We start from the raw sequence: 22,174 nt of genomic DNA on the forward strand, positions 1-22,174 counted from the left end.
GGACACTTCACGTACATCCACTCTTGTAAGAGACATGTGCATCTTCCCAAACAATCTCCGTTGCTAAGGATAATAACCCAGGCGTGTGGAAAGCACACCGCTGTTTATAAGGGTTTTCACCTGCATCATCTCCTTTGCAAATAGGGCCCTGATGGAATATGCTAGTGATGGCAAATCACAGGGACACTTGAAATTATGTCTGTCTGCAACACAAGCCATGTTTCTGAGATTTGGAATACATGCTTTTACCCACTGTTTCATGAAAACAAGAAAAGCGAACTTTGCTGCCAAGAACCTGCTATAAAAGTATGCTATAAAAGTGTAATAGCGGGAGTTAAAACATCGCTTATGGTCAGATAAACTACAACTTCTTGTTTCTTCTGCCTCATTTCAAGACATTCCTACGTCCCCTCCCCTGGCTCTTGGCGTTTTTGCCACACTGGCCTGGTTCCACTGTCACAAGCTCACATTGCTTCCTCACTGCCAGACCCGTGCACACACGGCTCCTTTGTTGGTAATATTTTTCCCTGCCTTTTCCCCAACACCTGCCCATTACCACCTGGCTTCTCATGGATGGACAGGCTGAGAAAAGCCCTACTGCATGCCCACCCCACTGCCAGCTATGTCAGATACTGCACTGGTTGGTGGTCTGTCTTCTTAGTCAGCTTGGCAATGATGGCTTCATTTGATAAACGTCTGCCTCCCCCCAACAGAGAGCTTTGTGAGAGGAGAGATCATGTCTGTTCTTATTGTTGTATCTGTAGCACTGAGCATAGAACATGTTAGATCCTCAGGAAATGTCTGCTGAATGAGGAAATAAATGTGTCTAGCTCCTATATTCACTGGCTATGTGACTTGGATATGTGTCTTATAAAAATGCAATCACAATGCCCACCTGTTGAGAAGACCGTGTGAAAATATGTCTGTGTATACTCAGCCCAGGGCCCGGGAGAATCAGCACCGAGAGGAAGGGGTAGCGTGGCCCAGTGGTTAAGGGCACTGATTCTGGATGTAGATTGCCTGAATTATGGAAATGGATTCTGCCATCAACTAGCTTTGTGATGTTGGGCAAGTTGACCCCTGAGGCCTCCGCATCCTCATCTGTAACGTGAGAGAATAACAGTATTTATTTCATAGGGTTGTGAAGAATAAGTGAATTATTATTTATCAAGCACCCTGGACAGTGCTTGGCACATGGCACACTTCATATAGTGTTAGCTATGGCTGCTGTAATGTTTGGCCAAAACGAACCATGAAGAGCAGCCTTGTTGAGCAGAATGGATCAGACTCCTCAGAATACACACATCAGATGTGGCAGAGGAGGGGAAAAGAGAGGGGCACTTAAGAATTGCGGGGATTTCCTAGGGAGCGTGGGCAAGGCTATCCCAGCAACCCTGTCACTGAGCTGACACCCAGGTGTTTCATCAGCAGCTGCCTCTTTCTTTTCCTGAGTTTCAGAACCTAAGAAGCCCATCCTGGTTTTCCCCATTGTCAGGATGCACGTTGGTGGTCTCCGCCTGGGGGAGAGAGCTCCTAGGGTGCAGAAACTCAGGCGGTATAGAGTATAGCCTGGCGCTGCTGCTTTCGAATAAAGCTGAGAAAAGGAGCCAAGAGGGAAGGCAGCAAGAAAATGAATTTTAATTCAGCCTAAATGAGGCTTACGGTTGGAGTGAGTATTCCCCCAGATTCGGATAAAAAAGGCATCATCCTAGGAATATCTTTGGCTAGTGAGAATGAAATGATGAAGGCTGGCAGAGAGTTGAGTGAAATAGAAAGACACTTTACCAGGATATCAGCTTCATTATATGATGTATTTGGATTATACTTCACATTGGTCCAAACAGAAAAAAAGGAAAAAAAAAAAAAACTAGCTTTCCTGCAGGTTTATAGTAACTGCCAATCTAGGTTTCTGATTTTGTCCTTCAAGATCTTTTAAACCCTCAGTGGGGTTTTAAAATTCAAAGTCGACTGCAATAATAAGTAGAAGGTAAATGAGAAACTGTCAGATAAGCCACCATGGAATGGAGAAATTGCTTATACGACAAAGGCCTTTAGAATACTGGAGGGCATTGGGTCTGATAAGGATGTATTTAAGATGGTTTAAAATAAAGAGGAGACATGCCATAGACCAGGGGCTTCTTAGACACTTTTGACCTGCATTCAGTGGAAGAGATGTTTGGAAGAATAGGGAAAGGGGAGAGAAAGAGATGCTGCCCTCTAAATGCAGTGTGATTTCAATGGCACTTACAATGCTCCAGAAAGAAACTGTATTCATTTACATCAAAAATGGAATTTCAGCACATTGGATTTTTTTTTTTTTTTTTTTTTTCGGTACGCGGGCCTCTCACTGTCGTGGCCTCTCCCACTGCGGAGCACAGGCTCCGGATGTGCAGGCCCAGCGGCCATGGCTCACGGGCCCAGCCGCTCCGTGGCATGTGGGATCCTCCCGGACCGGGGCACGAACCCGTGTCCCCTGCATTGGCAGGCGGACCCTCAACCACTGCGCCACCAGGGAAGCCCCAGCACATTGGATTTTGTGTTCAAGTAATCTGAATGTGTACCTTTATAATCACAGATGCCCACACATGCACACAAACACAGAGAACATATTTGTGGCTAAGTGAATGCAAACTCATTTGGGAAAAAAAAATTCCTCATTTGAGAGACACGTCTGCTGCTGTTTTCAAAAAAAGGCAAGGAAGGGAATGGGCGAGAGGGTCTTTTTCACATAATGGAAGCTGACTCTCACTGGGAACAGATACAAAGTGCCGATAAGCCAGCAGGATAAATCCCAATGCCGAGTTACACAGGCTTCAGGAAAGGATCTGGTGGTAATGAGAGCACAGGGAAGAGCTTAGGTGTGCGGGTGGAAAGCAGTCCCCTGTGCTCTCCAGCCTCAGTTTCCAGTCTGTGCAATGGCCTTGTCTATCACACCTCTCAGGAAGAGACCGTGAGATTGCAGGCCAAGGGTCTGAGGGCGCTAAGAAGACGACCTGGCAAAAAAGAAACAAAGAAAGCAAAAAGGAAGAAGGAAGGGAGGAGGGTAGGGAAGGAGGAAGGAAGGAGACAATCCCGTGAACCAGGCCGAGAATGAAGGTGGGCAAGTCGCTGACCTCAGGGGGCTGACAGGGCACCAGGGGCACTCGAGCTGAGAGCGTGAGGCCCTGCGAGGGCTGGCACAGACCCTGAAATGAATGGGATGAGGGCAAGGTACCACCCCCTGGATTTCAGCGTCCCGCAAGCCTCCTGGGGACTCTGAAATAAAGCTGGGCTGCTCAGAAAAGACCACTCATTCACTTCAAAAGAGGAAGAAAGAACACAGGTCTCTGCTCCTCCTTCCCAGGCTTGGAAAATCTCCCTCCCAGCACTGCTCTAAGACAGGTGGTTGTTTCTCTCCTGGTTACCCAGAACGTACCCGGCCCCGGCTTCCCTCCGGGCCCTGTAGAATCTCTGAGCCTGAGAACCTGGGTCAAGTCCCCCCCACTGCCACTCCAGGCCGTGTGGCTTTGTGCCTGTCACTTAATGTCCCTGAGCCTCTGTTATCTCATCTGTTAAATGGAGATAATCATCATAATCCCTGCCTGGAAGAACTGCTGAGCAGCTTAAAACAGAGGGCTTTGTACAGGGTCTGGCTCATTAGAAAGGCTCAGGAGGTGTTGATGCTGATTATGATGATGACGATGCTGAGCAGTACAAGCTCAGCCTAGGGTGGGTTCTGGAAAAAGCAACGTGAGAAGACCGGGTCCGACCTCACGGAGCCCCCTGGGGCTTTTCATGGAACTTCTCAGTCCAGTCAGTTTGTTTGTTCACCTCTAGAGTAAAGGGCTGGCATGGGAAGAAGGTGAGATTATACGTATCTTATCTCCCATGGCTGACATTCACCACCCTCTGCACCCTTCTCTATCCTATGGAAACAGGTTCTTATCTGTTCTCGAAGGTGTTTGAAGAGCCCCAGTCTGATTATGTTGGTCCACAGCTTACAGTCCTTCCACGGGTCCCAGCGCTCTGCAGGCCCATTTGGCCCGATGCTCCGTCTCCAGCCCCCAGCCTCCCTCCACTGGCCTGCCTCCTGTTCCTCCGGTTCGCCCTGCTCCCCACTCCTCAGGCCTGCACACTGCCCCCTTCTGCCCACCATGCTCTTCCCTCCCTCTCCCTGACCCCATCACTACCCTGAGTCCTATCACCGCCGCCTCCGCAAGTAAATCTTACTCGTTCTCTAGCCAGTGTGGAAGCTACTTGGCTACATGTGTCTTTGAGCACTTGAATTAAGGCTACTCCGAGCTGAGGTGTGCTGTAAGTGTAAAAAAAAAAACCCCACTAGATTTCAAAGAAAGAGTTCTGGAAAACAAACCAAAAAGAGGTAACATATCTCAGTAATGTTTTATATTGGTTACATGCTGAAATGATAACACTTTGGAATATGGGGTTAAATAAAACATACTGTTAACACGAATTTCACTGCTTTTTAAACAGTTTTTTTAAAAAAAATTTGGACACTAGAGAATTTAAATTTAGACAGGTGGCTCACATGCTAGCTCCTTAGGACAGCACTGCTTTGGAGCTCAGGGCTCCCCCCGCTCCTCATGAAGGCCACCTCAGCTCACTCACTAGGTAGGAGTTCTTTACACACTCTCTGGATGCCCCCAGCTTCTGCTCTACAGCTATGTCCCCTTGCAACCATAATTAAATAGCTCTGCAATTAGTTTGCTACTATTCAGTGCAAAGTCCATGAGGTTGGGGGCTATGTCTCTAACTACAACTGTTTTCAGCTGTAGCCTCAGCTACAGGCATAGTGCCTGGCACTTACAGGGTACCTGTCTTCATTTCCTGTTGCTGCTATTAAAAATCACCACAGACAGTGGCTTAATGCAGCACAGATTAATCTTATGCTTCTGGAGGTCAGAAGTCTGAAATGGGTTTCGCTGGGCTAAAGTCAAGTGTGAGCAGGGCTGAGTTCTTTCTGGAGGGTCTAAGGAGGAAATTGTTTCCTTCCCTTCTCCAGCTCCTAGAGGTCGCCCGCATTCCTTGGCTCATGGCCCCTTCCTCCATCTTCAAGCCAACGGTGTTGCTTTTTCTCATCTTTCTCCGACTCCCCTGCCTCCTTTCCTCACTTATAAGGACACTGTAACTGCATTGGGTCCATGTGGGTAGCCCAGGATACTCTTACCATCTTCAAGATCCTTAATTGCACCTAAAAAGTCTACTTTGCCATGTAAGGAAATTTATACACAGGTTCTAGGGGTTAGGACTTGGACATTTTGGGGGAGCTATTATTCTGCCTATCACAGTGCTCAATATTTGTTGTTAAATGAATCAATGAATGGGTGGATGGATGGATGCCTTTCTAATCCCATTTTCTATTTCTTCCCAGCAGCTTCTCCCCAACTCTAGGAAGCCATGCTTGCTTAGGCTGGTTGCTCTCCTGGAATAGTTGCCCCTCTCCCATTCCCATCTGTTTCCGTTCTGACCACCCTGGGGTCTAATTCAAGAGCCATTTACTCAAAAGAGCCATCCTCCTGTTCGCCTGAACTCCTGAGTCTCCACCACACATGTCACATTAAAGAACATGCTCTTACTTTGTTCTTTAAACTCTTAGTTTGTTCTACTCTCAGAGCTGGATGGTAGGCTCTTCCAGGCAGGGCAGGGACTGTGCCTTATACTTTCCCAACTCTCCCGCCCTTCCCTGGAGCTTAGCACCAAGCTGGGCACCCCATAGATGCTTAAAAAGTAATGGTGCAGTTGCTCTCACAGCTCTGCTGGGAGTGACCTCCCCACGTGTGAGGCCATGATGCCAGCTGCTGGAATTTGTCTTTCTTTCTCATGAAGACTGTTAACACAGCAGACAGGCATTAATCCAAGTGAATGTGGGATGGTTAAGTACAGTTATTTTGGCAAAACGTGCATTGCTTCACTCTAAGCAGAAATCAAATGTTATGATGCTACATTATCAGGAAAAGTACATTATATTTGGCATCATCCCAGGATTCAAAGACACAAATGGCATTAACCCTTTAGTGGCTGGGTCCTAGTACCAACATATGGTCCTTCTCTCCATAAAGACCTCCCTGCATGTACCCTCTCTCACAAAAGCACGCTCACACACACACACACACACACACACACACAGATGTCTAGACTTTTCCCTGAATGATCTTCCAGCCTGAGATTATCTTTGCAATTAGCTATCTTATAATCACAGGGTTGCTCAAATCTCTCCAGATGAGAAAAAGATGATGATACTGATGATCATGGTGATGATGCCCTGATTGCACTGGGCATTAAAACAAAATTTTAAAACTTAACATGCATTGTGATTTACTCATTATCAGCAGTCTTTGAAAAACGTAGTTGGCTATTTCATACTCTTTGAAAATAATTTGCATATTCTGAAACAAATTATTAGTAAGGACATTGGACTTCAGGTCAAGAGTCTGGCTCTTTTGCCTCAGCTGAGTCACTGATTTGTTGTTGACCTTGGGAATGTCCTTGTGCCTCTCTGGGCCTCAGTGACCTCACCTGTAAAATCAAAGCATTGAATTAGATGTTGTATGTATCAGATAGGGATGTAGCAGAAATCTGATCACCATGGCTAAACTGAATAAGTCCTGCTTTAGTTTTCTTAACAAGAAGCCAAAGATGGTCAGTCCAGAGCTGTTCCTCCATCCTTAGGGTGTGACTCTTGTCTTCATGGCTTCAAGGTGGCTACCACACCTCCAGGCATCTTATTGTTTCCCAGAAAGGAAGAGGGGGAAAGACTATGGGCAAAAACTGTGTTGTGCTCCTTGAATTTGTCCCCCTTCCTTTTACTGTAATTGGGAAAACATGTTTTCCTGAAGCCCCAGGAAGTTTATTTCTTCCGATTCTCATTGGCTAGAGCAGGGTCACATGGCCATCACCTGCTACAAGTCATTGTTAACTGAGCAAACTGTGATCATGAAAAAAAAAATCAGGGATCAGTGAGCCAGAAGGATGGAATGGCTATTGTGTGGGCACTCAGCCTCGTCTGCCACAGATAGCTTCTAAGTTTCACTCTCTCTTGTATATTCCACGAATTGCACTTTAAAATCCATCATTACCCAAGGCAGTGTTCTCACTACATTGGGCCCTCATGTATGCAGTGCTTAGTCCTGGTTTGGATTAGCAGATTAACCTTATTAGCATGTTAGAGAAAGTATGCTAATGACATCATCTGGCAGAACGCAGAGTAGGGCGGGGATGGGGAACCATCCATTCACTCTGCCTCCCCTTATCCCTGAAGGAGACAGGCAAAGAGAAGGCAGCCATGTACTAAAGAGCAGCAGAAAAACCCCTTCAGGCTGACATACCTTCCTCTTCCTTGGAGCCTCCGCCATCCTTGCCGGCAGCATCCTTTACTTTTTGTTTTCTGCTGCGGACATCTGTGCCTTTGTTTGACCTCTCATAACTCCATGAACATTTTACTTTGGGAAATTCTGCCTCCCTTGATGGATGTAGGCTTGGTGGGGGCATTGATGGAGAGGTCATCCAAGGAAGGCCAATAGAATGGTGTCCCCTGGAGACTGGACCTTTAGCAGAGTGATGCTGGGATGGAACATCCTGAAGGCAATGTCACACCACCTGCCATGGATCCTTGCATGTCTCTGGCACTACCCTTCGTAGCCCATTTCCCCTTCCCCTTCCGATAAGTACCTTCCCTGATTAAGGCAGCCACAGTCAGCATCTCTTTCTTGCAACCCCCAAACCCTAACAAGTATATCTTTTAATTACATTAATTCATCCTACAGGTACTTGAATACATCAAGGAGTTTGTGATGCTTCTGGACAAACACTCGTGCCAGGGTACTTGTCCTGAATCTAACTCTCATCCACTCCAGGATCTCGTACACACCTCTTTGCCTCTCTATGCCTTAGTTTCCTCATTGGTAAAATGGTGGGTTGGACCAAACCTGTAGCTTCAAACTATTCTCTGAAGTACTTCAGGATTTCTCCCCAGAAAATCCACAGGGGTCTACATGGGAGCTCAGGAGAGGCCCATTATAATGGGCTCTGGGCCCCCGACTCGACTTCAATTAGAATAGCTTGGCTTTCATCCAATTTCTGTGTTGAGCAGGATATTTTTTTATTGGTCCTCAGCTAAAAATAAACGTTTGAAAAATGCTGGACAATATGATCTCTAAAGGGCCCTTCCAGTTCTGATGTTCTGTGATTCTAAGCAGGTGGAATATTTGGTAACATCTTTTCATTCATCAGCATAATTGGGAACACAGGAATGCCCGCCAAAACATAATCTATACCTAAATAAAATCTTCTGTGTGCAAAACAACGGCAATGAAGGACATTCAGAAAAGAGCAGGCTGTGTGGAAGAACTAGAAACAAACAAAGCACAGATCCCTGTTTTGCAATTCTGGCAAAGCTTGATATGTAGATCTGGGAAAGGAAGCCCACCACAGCTTTACCTCCTCTTTGCTGTTGTAAAGCAAAGAATGCAGACTCATATGCAAACCGAATCTGAGCCCCATGTTTCACTGGACACATTCAATGTTTTAAAACTTTCAATTAGTTATCACCAATAGTCATACATTGGAAAATGCATTTAAAAATTATGTTTCCTGGCTTCTTTTGAAAAAGCGGAAGATGTGACAATGTCGGCCTTGCATTGTAAAAGGATGGCAGGCAACCAGAGCAGGACAGCAACTGTCCCTTTTAGCTGGGGCACATCTGCTTCACTCTGCTGCAGGCCCACCTACTCCTTCCTATAATCCTGACCCCTGAGGCCAGATGCTGGCTACCAGGTAGGCCTTCACTTGCACTATGCTTTTTTGTTTTTTCCTATTGCAGGGTAAATGGTGAGTGAAACATAAAATATTCCTTACATCCCTGTCATTACCCAAAGTGGAAAAACAAAAGATAGACTGAAAAAGGTATGCTGTTCTAGAAAAACAGGGCAGAGATGGTATTTATTTATGATAGTGGCTTACAAATGGGGGTAATTCTGTATATACACACGCACACGCGCGCGCACACACACACACACACACACACACGACATTTGGCAATGTCTAGAGACTTTTTTTGGCTATCGCAACTAAGGAGGATCTGGTGGGTAGGCATCTGGGGGCTAGAGGTCAGGGATGCTACTAAATATCCTACAATGCGTAGGGCAGCCACCACAACAAAGAATTATCCAACCCCAAATGTAGACAGTACCCTGCTTTATGGATTTCTGTGGGTTTAACATACATCAGCCCCGTCACTCTTTTACGTTACCTGCCTGGGCACTGCCCGGGCCCTGCGCTTCAGGCCTTAGTGACACAGGCCTGGCTTTGATGACTCCTGAGCCAGAACAGGAAAATCAGGCTCCCTCCTGATGGCGCAAGGGTGAAAATAATGATAAAAACTCTGACATGGGTGTGGCCTCCATGGCCTCACTCTCCCAGTATTTGCTCTTATGATGCTCATAAGCACCCTGGGAGAAGATGCCGTTTCCCCAGGTTAGGCCCAGTGTCACTCAGTCCCCTGGCTTTGGGCCTCATAGCATGTAAATGACGGGGCAAGGCCCCAGGCAGAGATGTGGAGTCTGTTCTGGGCCTGGTTCCCCAGCTCTCCCTTTGATTTTGTGAGCCAGTCCACAACCCTCCTGTTACCAGTATGTGCTCTTGGCCTGAGTTGAGTTGCTGCCAGCAAACACAAAACCCAGGCTGACATCCACTGTGCCTTCCCCACAACGAATGGGCCTTGTTGGAAAGGGCGAGGAACGGCTGTCCAGGAAATCAGATGGGAACTGAAAGACACTAAGATGTCTGGGGAGGCAAGAAGCAAAGTCAGGGGAGGTGATATAGGTTGAATCTAAGAGATGGGCACAGCACTGCAAGTGCTCGACTGAAGAGGGCCCACATCCAGGCCCAGGGCAGAGCAATTCGGCAGCAGAGAGTCAAGGAGGGTGTACAAAACTCGGAGGTGAAAATGCTTCATTACTTGTTACTATTTATTCACCCATCCATCTACCCACTCATCCTTTCCACACCTATTTATGGAGCAGGATTCAGGCCTTGGGCAAGGTATGTGGCCCCCAGCCTCATGGAATCAAAACCAAGCTCTGGGATTTGCCACTGTTTCATCTCAAGCAAGTTGCTTCCCTCTCTGAGTTTCCTGATCAGTAAAAGGAGCAGGTAATGTTTCCATCTTGCAGGAGGTGATGTGAAGACTAAATAAAGATCTCCTTAGCCCTGGTCTGACTCAGACCCTCCCTAAACGCCTGGCGGACTCCATCTCCCCTTCTTTCTTCCCACAGATGCCACTCAGCTCACACAGGATTCCTGCAGCTCACTGAAGCGGGGACAGCTTCTGGGGTCACGTTTCATTCAGCTCAAACATACCGCAAAAGACCTTCGTCCTCCATGGAAACAATTCTCCCCCATGTGGTTGGAGGGTCTTTTGTAGATCACTATATCACATAGGAAGCAGGATGCAGAACGCCCACCAGTCAACAGAAAGCACATGTGTGACGTGTACTCCCACAGCAGTCGTGCTCTTTCTCCTTCTTGTAAATTCCAGTTTGAGTTCTTAACCCCTCAGGGGCATCAAGGAGAAACAGATCCACAGCTGTTTTGGCGGATGGGATTTGGGGGATGGACACCCTCTCTCATCAGGCACTTATTAAGGACCCGGGGTACATACAGTTGATAAACTATTATTTCAAGCTTCCACTGCTGAAGCCCCCATGGCCCTCTAACGGATGGTCTTCAAGAAGGAGCCTGGCCTGTGCAGATGGTGTCTGTCTGGATGTGTGTGCCTACTCACCAAGTTTGTACCACATATCACGGATGGAGAAGCCAATTAGCCGTCTCATGTCCCCGTACCTAGGAGGAACAAAAAATGTCTGCTTCAGTCACCATCTCAGAGATTCTCATGAACCCCTACCCCCCTTTCAAGAGATCCAAATGCAACCTACTTATTCAGGATTTTGTTGTATTTGGCGTGGGAGAACTGCTCCAGCTGCAGAGAATCCTGAGTGATAAAAGCCACTGCCAGATGAAAATAGTTGTTCCACAGCTGTAAATGAAAGAGTGGAGAACAGTCATGGAGAGGGTCTGAAGTGGGAAAGCATATTAAACGCTGGGTAATGTGAATAATTTATGAAGATGGCAGAAGACAGAGGCAGAACCAGTTTAATTCTGTGTGCTGCAATTTTCTAACTGGCACTGACTCTGAAATTAACATCCCGGCCAAAGCGAGGATAACTGATGGGTTTCTCTAGGTGCCGACCACATCCTCTCTCTGACAACAGGATTTGGGCAAGGAGGAAGATTTTAGGGCTGCTTTTTTATTGTTGTTGTTTTGCTTCATTTTGTTTTTTTGAAAGACAAATAAGTCGCCCCAGCTGGGTGCCCTGGTGAGCTGGTTCTCTGCCCTAGAAGTAGAGGGTGATGAGGGATTAAGTATTTCTGAGACCCTCAGCCTCTCTGGAAGTCCTCCCTAATTCACCCGACAGCTCAGAGGACCAGCCTGCAACCTATTCCATCTTAGAATATTTTGCCTTTTCCTTCTCTTTAGTTCAATGGTTTTGAAGTGTGGCTCTGGCCAGCAGCACCAGCATCACCTGGGAACTCATTAGAAATGCAAATTCTCTGGACCCACCCCTGACCTACTGAATCGGACCCCAGAAATACGTGTGTTCACAAGTACTCTGAGTGATTGCAGTGCTAATTTGAGCTCAAGAACCACTGAGGGCCAAGTTTACAGGTAAGCTTGTCATAACCGTCGCATTTACATGATCTCTTGGTGCTAAATGAAGAGACTAATACTAGAACCCACTCCACTGCTCATGGTGAAAGAGATCAGGTAAAGTGTGCTGCTCAGGGCAAGGGCTCCAAAGATTAGCAGCAGTGACAGTGATATTGACACAGGCTACGGAACCGAGAGATGGAGACCCAAACCAAGGTATTGTTGAGCCTCAGTGAACCCATCTGCAAAAGCGGTACCTGTGTATCCACTGCAGAGGGCTATGATAAAGATGATGTGTTTAAAGGGCATGAATCTCAGTAAGAGCTCCAAAGCACTGGTTTGCCCTATTATTCTTTTCATTATTCTAGTGACTCCTTTGGTACCAAAGCAAACAGTACAACCTGGTGCCTTCGGTGCTCAGGGGCAATTATTACAAGATGCCATGGCCCTGCAAGGACCAGGTGGGGGGCAGCTTTGCTGGACAAAGCCCACACACTTCCAGCCTCCTCTAAACATTGACTAGCAAGGGGAGGGTTAACACCAGCTGGGGAAATCACCTGCCAATGGAGACCTTCATCCTTCACTCAGAGATGTTCATCGGAAGTTTCAGATGGCCAAGACTAAGTGAAAGGCAGCTCTACCCTTGATACAGCCCCTATTGCTGCCCAGAGTATTACTTTCATATGGGCTTGTGGTTCCAGTTTCAGAAAGGAGCAAAACAAGCCCTTCATTTTACCATGGGCCAGGCACTTTCCCACACATCCCTCCTTTCATCTCTCAAAACTTGGTAGCCATTATTAGGCCCATTTTACAGTTGAGGAGACTGAGGCTTAGAGGGCTTATGTATTTTGCCTAAGGTCACACAGCTTGTTAAACGTACAGCAGAGCTGGGATTTAAACCCAAGCCTTCTGATTGACGTTCAAGTCTCTTTCTACACGCTGTGATCAGTCTTTAGCTGAGGATGCATTAACACATATTTATTGAACATCTTCAATGGGCCAGGAATTGTCATCATGTGGGGATAGGGCAATGGTTATACAGACAGCAGTCCCTGCCCTTGTGCAGCTCATACTCTGTTGAGGAAATGAGCTTTCCTTCTTTTACTTGAAATTTTATCTCCCAGAGTCCAAAAAGACCAAGTCTCTCCAGGGGTGCAGTGAAGTGACCTCCTGGCTTGTGGCCCCCGTAAAGTCAACTCTGCACACAGAACCTGGAAGGATCAGATCGTATCACTCCCTTCCTCAAAGTCCTCCAAAGACTGCCCATCACCCTGAGCATCAGACCTCAGGCTCTTCTGTCTCCGTAGTAACCTCGCTTATCCAAACACAGTAAAGGTCAGGGTGTCTCTCAGCCACTCTGACTGTCCTTCCTCCTGGGGTCTCTCAGCCACTCTGACTGTCCTTCCTCCTGGCGTCCCCATGACTTGCAGGTTCTGAAAATGTACTGTTTTGGTCTGCGTAAGCCCAGAGCTCACACCTCCTCCCGTTTAAGACCAGGATATGAAACCACAAGCCAAGGAACGGGAAAACTTGGTCGTAGGACATGGAATGGGTTATTTCTAGGGTGAGAAATTCCTGAATTTAGGGGATTTCATAAGAATAATCAGGTTACAACAGGAAATAGGTATGTGATAAAGTAAGTTGAATTGGTATCGCTTTTGAGAATAATTCCAGAAATCCCCCTCTCCCAACCATGTTTGAGAATACCTAGACACTGTCAAATCTAATTAAGCTTCTTGCTAGCCTCTATTCTACCTGACTTGGTCCCTCAAAAATGTCTTCTGTCACACATTCCTGATTTTCTTTTTTAAAGTTGAGATATAATTCACATATCATAACATTAACTTTTTAAAGTACATCATTCGGTGGGTTTGAGTATACTCACAAGGTACTACAATCTTCACTATTACCAAATTTTAGAACATTTTCATTGCCCCAAAAAGAAACCATCCACCCATTAGCAGTCACTTCCATTCTTCCTTCCTCCTCAGCCCCTGGCAACCACAAAGCTACTTCTGTCTCTGTGGATTTGACATTTCATAGAAGTGGAATCAGAGAATACATGACCTTTCTTTAGTGTCTGGCTCCTTTCACTAAGCATGACGTTTTCAAGGTTCATCCACGTTGTCACAGGTGTCAGTACTTCATTTCTGTTTATTGCTGAATACTAGTCTGGGTATAAATATATATGGATGTACCACATTTTGTTTATCCCTGATGGACATTTGGTTTGTTTCCATCTTCTGGCGATTATGGATAATGCTGCTATGAACATCTACATATGAGTTTTTGTGTGGATGTATGTTTTCAGTTCTCTTGGGTATATACTTAGGAGTGCACCTGATTTTCTTTTGACTTCTCTCCTTGAAGATCTTCATGGACCATGAGACCATAGATCCAGTGCTTCTTCTTCTTAGTGGATCAGAAATGGTGCCCCTAAGTATCACACCCACAGCCCCTGCCCAGTTCTGCCCATGAGGCTCTGTGGGTCCAACTCTGGAACTGAGGGGAGGCCATCATGGTCAGTGGCTCTGTGCAGTGCCTGAGAGCTGAGCAGTGGCCACAACTAGACACGCTGGGCACTCGTGATACTTCTTGCGTAAACCTTCCTTGACTCTTGCTCCTGAAGGATCAGAACCAAATGAACTAACCTGGCTTTTCGGGCAATTTCCAGTGTTTTCTCCCTCAGCAAACTGCCTATTCCAGGGGAGGGGGAGGGGCTGATCTGCTCAGACTCACAGATAGAACACAAGCATCTTGGCCTCCGTGGCTTTGCTCACAGTGGTTCTCACACCTGCAGCATCTAACTTCCATCCTTTCATCAAAGCCCAGTTCGAGACCCACTTCCTTCATGAGGCCTTCCCAGAAGGCAGAGCACATCAGGTCTGCTCAGCCCTTCCGGATTTGAGGAGCACTTAGTAGGTGCAACCACAGACGTGGGTCCATCGTTCCGCACCTGACCTTGTGCTCCACTCACTTCCCGTGACAGGATCCTCCAGTGGTTAAGAGCACATGCATCAGTGTCTCACAGACTAGGGAATGGATACCAGTCTCTCTCTTACTAGCTGAGCTGTCTTTGGCTAGCTACTTGACCTTTCTGAGCCTCATTTTTCTTACTTGTAAAATGGAAAAAATAATGGTAACTACCATAAGGGATTGTTGTAAGTGCTGGTCGTAGAGCATTTGTAAGCCCTGTCTTTTCCGATTGTAAGTTCCACCGGTACCAAGGGTTCTGACTTCTACTTATTTGTATCCCTAATGCTAAATTCAGTACGATGGCTTGAATACAGCTGTGCTCCAGAAAATATTTATTTATTGATCACCCTTTTGTTAGAGAGATTCTCCAGTTGTTTCAAAAGATCCCAGATTTTTCTTTCCTCCCTGGCCCAAGCTGCCTGATGGCATTTTATTAGGAGCCCAGCCTGGATGGCTCAGAGAAGCCACAGAATCTTTGGCAAAACACACGGGTTCCTTCTCCCTGGGGAAGGAGTAAGGTGATTTCTGATTGGGAATTTCATATTTTGAAATCGTAGGACAATAGAAGGTTAAAGCTGGAATAAATTTAAGGGTCATCTGGTCCAAATCTATTACTTCACAGATGTAAACAGTGAGATCCAGATAAATTAAACAACCACCCAGTCCTACCGCTCGTGGGTGTAATTAGAATTCAGCTATTTTTAATTAACTCTCAGAAAATTATAAACGTAATATAGACACAGTAAAAAAATTAAATGATTGAAAAGATTAAATAATAAAAAGTTATTTTCCATCCTACCTTGGACCCTAGTCTAATTCCCCAGAAGAAAATGTTGCTAACAATTTCCTGGATATCCTTCCAAAAATTTTTGTGTATAAACAAACGTATGTAGAGACATCTTTTCTTAATAGTCTGCTATACTTTGCTTCTTTCTCTCATCAATATTTCTTGCAGATGTTTCCACATTAGCGTATACAGATCTGCTTCATTCTCTTTTATTGCTGCGTGGTCTTCTGCTCTAAGAATGTACTTTAATTGTAAGCAATTTCCTATTTATAGACATTTAGCTTGACTCCAACTTTTTTTTTCTTTAGCATTGGTGCTGTAATCAACATCCTTGTTTATATATCTTTATGCATGAGAGACTGTTATGTAGAGTATACATTCCTAGACCTGGAACTGCTAAGGCACAGGGTCTATGCAAATACTGTTATTGTTTGTGTTGTCTTTGTTGTCTGTTTTCATAGACACTGTCAGGTCACCTTCCAGAATTCCAATCCAATTACAAGCTCCACTGTTATGGGCAAGTTACCCTACCTCTCGGAGACTTTAGATAGTATCTAAAGGGGGTACTCATAAGGACAAAATGAGGAAATTGCTACCTAGTAAACGCCTACTCAGCCTTTTGATCTCAGTTCAAAAATCACTTCCAGGGGAAGCCTTCCCAGCCCGCCTGGACTAAACGAGATCCATCCATTATTTGCCCTCATTACACCCTGTTCACAGGATTCATGACATATTTTAAGCAGAAGTAATTTATTTTCTGTCTCCTCTACCGGATGTAAGCATCATGCAAGCAAGAAACTCATCTTTTTATTCCCTGTTGTATATCCAGTGTCTAGGATCATGTCTAACCCAACATGTACTCAGGAAATATTTGTTGAATGAGTTCATTAATGAGCCCAGCATGCCGCATGTGTTCTTGTTAAATCCTCCCCAGAAACTATGCGATTGGTATTATGATTCTCCCCATTTTAGAGAACAGGGAACTGAGGCCCAGAGAGGTTGAATAACTTGCCCAAGGTCACACGGTTACAAAATGATGAAGCTGGCATTTGAATCCAAGTGTATCTGTCTCCAGAACTTGCATTCTTTTTTTTTTTTTTTTTTTTTTTGCGGTACGTGGGCCTCTCACTGTCGTGGCCTCTCCCGTTGCGGAGCACAGGCTCCGGACGCGCAGGCTCAGCGGCCATGGCTCACGGGCCCAGCCGCTCTGCGGCATGTGGGATCTTCCTGGACCGGGGCACGAACCCGTGTCCCCTGCACCGGCAGGCGGACTCTCAACCACTGCGCCACCAGGGAAGCCCCCAGAACTGGCATTCTTTAACCACTCTGCTCTTCTGCTAAAATTGCTCTTCTTCTTTCTTGGTTCTTGTTAGCCTTTGTCGTTGGTTGAGTTTTCCACTGGTTCATCAGATATCTTTACAGCAGAGACATCAAGAATGTCTGATCCTGTAAGTTTCTATCTCGATGGCCTTGAATTATTATTTATCCCAAATTCTTATTTAAAAAAAAAAAGACCCAACACCCAGGGTTGCTGAAATGCAGTCAGCATACCCACCACCTCTGTGGTGCAAAGGCCCAGCTACCATGGCCATTCTGAAGATGCCATTCATTCTGGGAGTAAAAGTTTCCAACTACAGATTCAGGTTGGGAACATCAGTCCAGAGGTGGTCTAGGGTCCTCAAGCTGAAGCAGGCAGGGCCGCAGAAGCTGTCCCCAAGCATGTGACCATCTTCCTGCCTGGTGGAGGCGTCCTGCCATGACCTCCCTGTGGGTGGTGCTGTGGGCCTCTTCAAGGCGTCAATGAGTGCTCCCTCTGTGTCTGGGCTCCCTCTCTCATGTTTCTTGCCATCACTGGTTACATTTCCCATTATAAAGACCAAGCCTGCCCTCATTCCTCCACCAATGGCTGGGAATATTCTGGAAGCTTTTCATTTCACAGGGTCTCCAGTACAGGTTTAAAAATGATCCCAAGGTGGTCTGGTGCCCAGAAGCTGATCCAGAAATGCCTCAAGACTAAGGCTGGAATTACCAAAGGCAGAGCCAATTATAGCTTCCCAAGTAGAGAGAATGGTCTTGGTAGCAATCAGACAGCCACCTAAGATGGAAAAAAATTATTTGGAGCCAAAGAACACATCTGAAGTGCAACTACTGATTTCTGGACCAATCAGAGTTTCCAACATGGAGAGTCTAATTCTTCAGCCAATCATTGAAGAGCTCCCTGTCCCACAGCCAGCAAAAGCTAACAAGGGCAGACTGTTTCTGGAGCTACATAGAGCTATCTCCTAGATCCGAAAGGCACCCTGTTCCTAAGAGACAGTGCAGAAGAGTGAAAAGAGATTGGGTATTGCAGACAGGCCTGGGGTTGAATCCCAGAAGACCTACTTAATAGTTAGATGACCTTTAACAGGAAAGTCAACCACTTCTCTGAAGCTCAGTTTCTTCACCAGTAAAATGGGTATATCCCAACCTGACAGGGTTATGATAAGGATCAAAATGCCCTAAGTCGATGCCTAATAAAGGTTAGTCACCTTCTTCAAAAGCTTGGATGCTAGAAGATGGATTTACAGTCTGCTATTGAGACCCCAAGATCCTTGAAGGCAGGGCAGTGTTCTGTTTTGCTTCTGAATTTCTCAAGGCATGTTGCAACAGCCTGGACTCATGAGAATTGCTCTTAAACAAAAATTCTCACTGAGTTAAACTTGAAATCCTCTCTTGGTCTTCCCTGACCATGCACACAAGATGTGAATCTCAAGGCCCAGCATCTTGAATAGGGCCTGGGAATGCAAATTTTTTTAGCCCCAAGCAGGAAACATCATTTTTCTAATTCCCAGGTCTTGTCACCTACAGAATGGCACCCACAGAGCTTCTTGCTTTTTGCCCTTTGAGTCCTAAAACCACAGTTCTGGAAAAGATATTAGGGCTAATCTCATTGTACTTGCCCCTCCTCTGGGCAGCAGCTGGCAAGGCCAGCTGCGCTTAGTGGTGGATGCTGTTCCTGCTGATATTAAATGCATAATTAATGAAACCGTAAGAAGAAAACAAGGCGTGTTCCAGGCAGGGTACAGAGAACAAATCCATTCTCACACAAGTGAGGAGAAGGTAGGAGAACAAAGATAAGTTTGAAGAATGATCCTGTTATTGAGTGCTTCCCACTAAATATCTGTGTAAGTCTCATTCGAAAAGCAGACTTATTTCATTTTGTAATGTTGGCCACTTTCCCGTTTTACAAATCTTGTGGGTGTGACAGCCCTAGGCAGTGTTGTGGTGACCAGAAAGATGCCTCCCTACTGTCCTGTTTGCTGAGGACTGACATATGGGTTCCCAGACCTGACACACTTAGGACCACCACCACCATCATCATCATCACATCAAAATGATAATTATTGTAATTATAATGAGCTAACATTTATTAACCATTTATTAACTACCATGTTCCTGGCATTCTTCTAGGTATTTTACACGAATTAATTCACTGAATCGTCTCAACAATCCAGTGAAGTAGTTACTATTAGTGTCATAATTTGATGTTGAGGACACCGAGGCACAGAGAGGTGAAGTAATTTGCCTAAAGCCACACAGCTCATAAGCTCAAACCTTCCATGTATGAAACCCCCACTTCTCTGGGCCACTCTCAGATGCAGATTTTCTTTCAGGGAAACTGGATAAAACCTAAAAGAATGGCATGAAGGACTAAAGCTGAGCTTCTCTTGGAAAGTACCACCCTAAGACCATGGAGGAGAGCCAGAGTCAGGAAATCAGGTCCGAGGCTATAATTACCAAAGCCCACGGAAAGAGACGAACAAACCAGCCAACAGTTTTATGGCCCAAACACTGCCTTGCCACTGGCCTCTAGCTGTGTTGTTCCAAGCTGCCCCTCCAAAAAACCAATGGCCTTATTAACTTCCATGATCGTACTCGTAACCAGAGCCTGCAGGCACCTGGGCCACATTTGGAAGGGGATCAAACACTTCTAATTCAAACAGCCAAAGTGACACGTTTTGTTTCCATGTCAAAGATTTATAACTCTCACCCAGACCCTGCCAAGCAGTCAACCCAATGTGGTGGTGAAACTCTATCTGTAGCATGTGGCTGCAGTGATCTGCAGGCTCTGGTGCCAGCCACTGCTGTGCTTTCGTCCCACCTCTGCACTGACACGCTGTGTGACTTCAGGCTATCTGCTCATCGCCTGGGAGTCTTAGTGTCCACATCCCTCCAGTAGAGAAAATAATAGTCACAGTAACTACCTTGTAGGGTAGTTGTAAGGACTGAGAAAGATAACGCATAAAGTGCTTCTTGTGAGATCTGCACATACAATGCTGTCAGAAAATGGCAGCTATTCTTTTCATCATCATTATCATTATAGTTCAGTTGCCTGATTTAAATGCAAGGTAGTGGGAGAGAATCTTATTCAAAGATAACATTTATTAAGTATTTATAGGCCGGTGCTGTCTAGCAGAGCGGATCTCACAGACCTCAGCCCAGGCATCACCTCCCCAAGGAGACCTACTATGTGCCAGGAACACAGCACAGATTCCCTGTGAGTACAGGTCTTCACACTCCCCACTCCCGAAGCTTACCTTCTACCAGAGGAAAGAAAGAGAACGGGCCTGTAGGCAAATAAGAAAGACAGCATGGAGTTCTATGAAGAGACTACAGCAGGCTAAGTGGTGATACACAGTGGCCATGGGGTTGTTAGGGGACCTTCAGAGAGGAATCAGGCAGGGGAGGCCTCTTGGAGGAGGAAGTGTTTGATCGGAAACTGTTGGGACCCTCCTTACAAGTGAGTTCCCCTAGCAAGTGCCTTGGCACGTCCCATTCTGGAAAAACCCTACGAAGTAGCGAGGTGAGGTGTTGTTGAGCATTTTACAGATGAGTCAGCTGAGGCACAGATGCAGTCCAGGCCTTGCCTGAGGTTCCTCGGCTGGTCAGAGGCCAGAGCCCAGACAGGAACTGAAACCCCAGACGAGCAGGCAGGAAAAGTCATCGCCCCAGTTTGCTGGCCACTCCCTAAGCTGTGAGAGATCCTGGGGGTCAGAGGCTTCCCTGGAGGGGGGATCCCCTTTTAAGGGTCTCCTCTCTCACACCTGCAGCCAGAGGTAGCAACCTGAACTTGTCCACAAGGCTTTGAAGAGTTGGTTCTTCTTGCCTGGGCCCTGAACAGATGTGTCGCCCTCTCTGCCCCAGGGGCATGCTTTGAAGCCCCTGAATCTGAGAGTTCCCAGGTCTTGTCTGAGCACTAAAAGTGATTTCTGGAGGAATCACAAAGTCACAGAAATGTACTAGTGAGCTTTATCTTTCAGTATCTGAGAATGGCTGCTTTTCTAGGCTCCAGTGAATAAAAGAGTAAAAAAAAAAGTAATACATTTTTAAAAGGTGGCACCCACTTTGACAATGAATGAATGCAAGTCTCCTCTTCAGCACAAGATACATCATACGGTCACATTTGCATATGCTGCTCAGTTGATGACTATTTAATCAAAGGCCTGGTTCCAAACGCTGAGTACTTCCCTCCCTCCCCTCTCCCCACCACCGCTCTGTGGAAACACCCAGAGACACAGGCATAGCTTCCGAGTATTTTGGGATGTGTCTGATGGAGCAGTTAGCCCAGATTGCTGGAGCAGCCCGGCCAGGACACTCCAAGGGCAAGTCTGGCACCTCACACTCACCTGAAACTCAAAGTTCGTGTTTTCCAGGAACTTCTGGTTCATGGTTTCTGCAAACTTGTTGATAGCTCTCAGGAAGACCCTGGAAGAAGGCAGAAGGTCACCAGGCCATCTGAGAACGCTACCCCAGACATCCCTCCCCCATGCTTCAGACTGAAGTTCCTTTAGTTCCAAAGACCCGAGGAAGAGGTTCGTTGACCCACATTAACACCTGCTCTCACTGTAGACCTGGGGCCATGTTTGCCCTGCCCTGTCTGTTTGACTTCCTTTAGAAAATCTGTATTGTCTCTTGTTTAAACTGTTACAAGCTTGTGGCAGAAAATTCATGCCATGCAGGAAGACAGAAAAATTGCCTCCTCCCAAATCAAATAAATAAACGAACAAACGACATACCAGCAATCCTATCATCTGGGGAAAACCATCACTGACATTTTGACAAACATAATTTCAAAGGTCTCCCTAGACGTATATACACAAACGATATTATAAAGATAGCATTTTGATAAATGGGGTTAAATGATACATTCTGTTCCACAGCCTCTTTTACTCAACAATAAATTGTGTGTTCCTTTCATGCCAGTGAATTCAGATATATATCATCCCTTTTAATCACTGAAGAGCATTCTATTGTATAGATGTATCACAGTGTATTGCATCAGTCTTTTATTGATGGACCTTTACGTTGCTTCTCAGCATTTTCTGTTATAAGCAGTGTTTCAATGATCACTCTTCTATGTATGCCTTGCACCTTCCATATATACCTCTTCTCCACTCTTCCTCTCGAGATGGTAATGCTGATCAAATCTTACACATATTGAACATTTTGTTACCTGTTGTCAAATTGTGTTTCTTCTTGAATGGCTTCCCATCCAGCCCTTCCTCTCCTTCCTTCCTACTCTCTGGTCTTACAGCCTCTTATCTCTCGCCCTTTCAACCCCTAGAGTGAGTTGCCCTATGGAACAATTCCGATCCTGTCGATCACCCACCTCAGTGGCTCCCCACTGCCCACAGGAGAGATCTAAATTCTTTCTCTTGACCGTCAAT

The 22,174-nt window shown here is 46.0% G+C and overlaps 1 protein-coding gene across 1 annotated transcript in view; it reads right to left on the reverse strand.

Annotated features, from left to right (window-relative positions):
- DOCK2 (dedicator of cytokinesis 2) overlaps window positions 1–22,174 on the reverse strand; it is a 416,115-nt gene that overhangs the window by 63,883 nt on the left and 330,058 nt on the right. Inside the window, exons 30-32 of the mRNA XM_081230991.1 lie at window positions 21,134–21,212; window positions 10,932–11,032; window positions 10,781–10,839 (exon numbers count right to left, since the gene is read on the reverse strand). Of these exons, the coding sequence (XP_081087117.1) occupies window positions 10,781–10,839; window positions 10,932–11,032; window positions 21,134–21,212 (239 nt within the window). The remainder of the gene's footprint in view (window positions 1–10,780; window positions 10,840–10,931; window positions 11,033–21,133; window positions 21,213–22,174) is intronic.

The sequence above is a fragment of the Mesoplodon bidens genome, assembly GCF_964165515.1.
Source record: "Mesoplodon bidens genome assembly, chromosome: 4".
NCBI classification, from domain to species: domain Eukaryota; kingdom Metazoa; phylum Chordata; class Mammalia; order Artiodactyla; family Ziphiidae; genus Mesoplodon; species Mesoplodon bidens.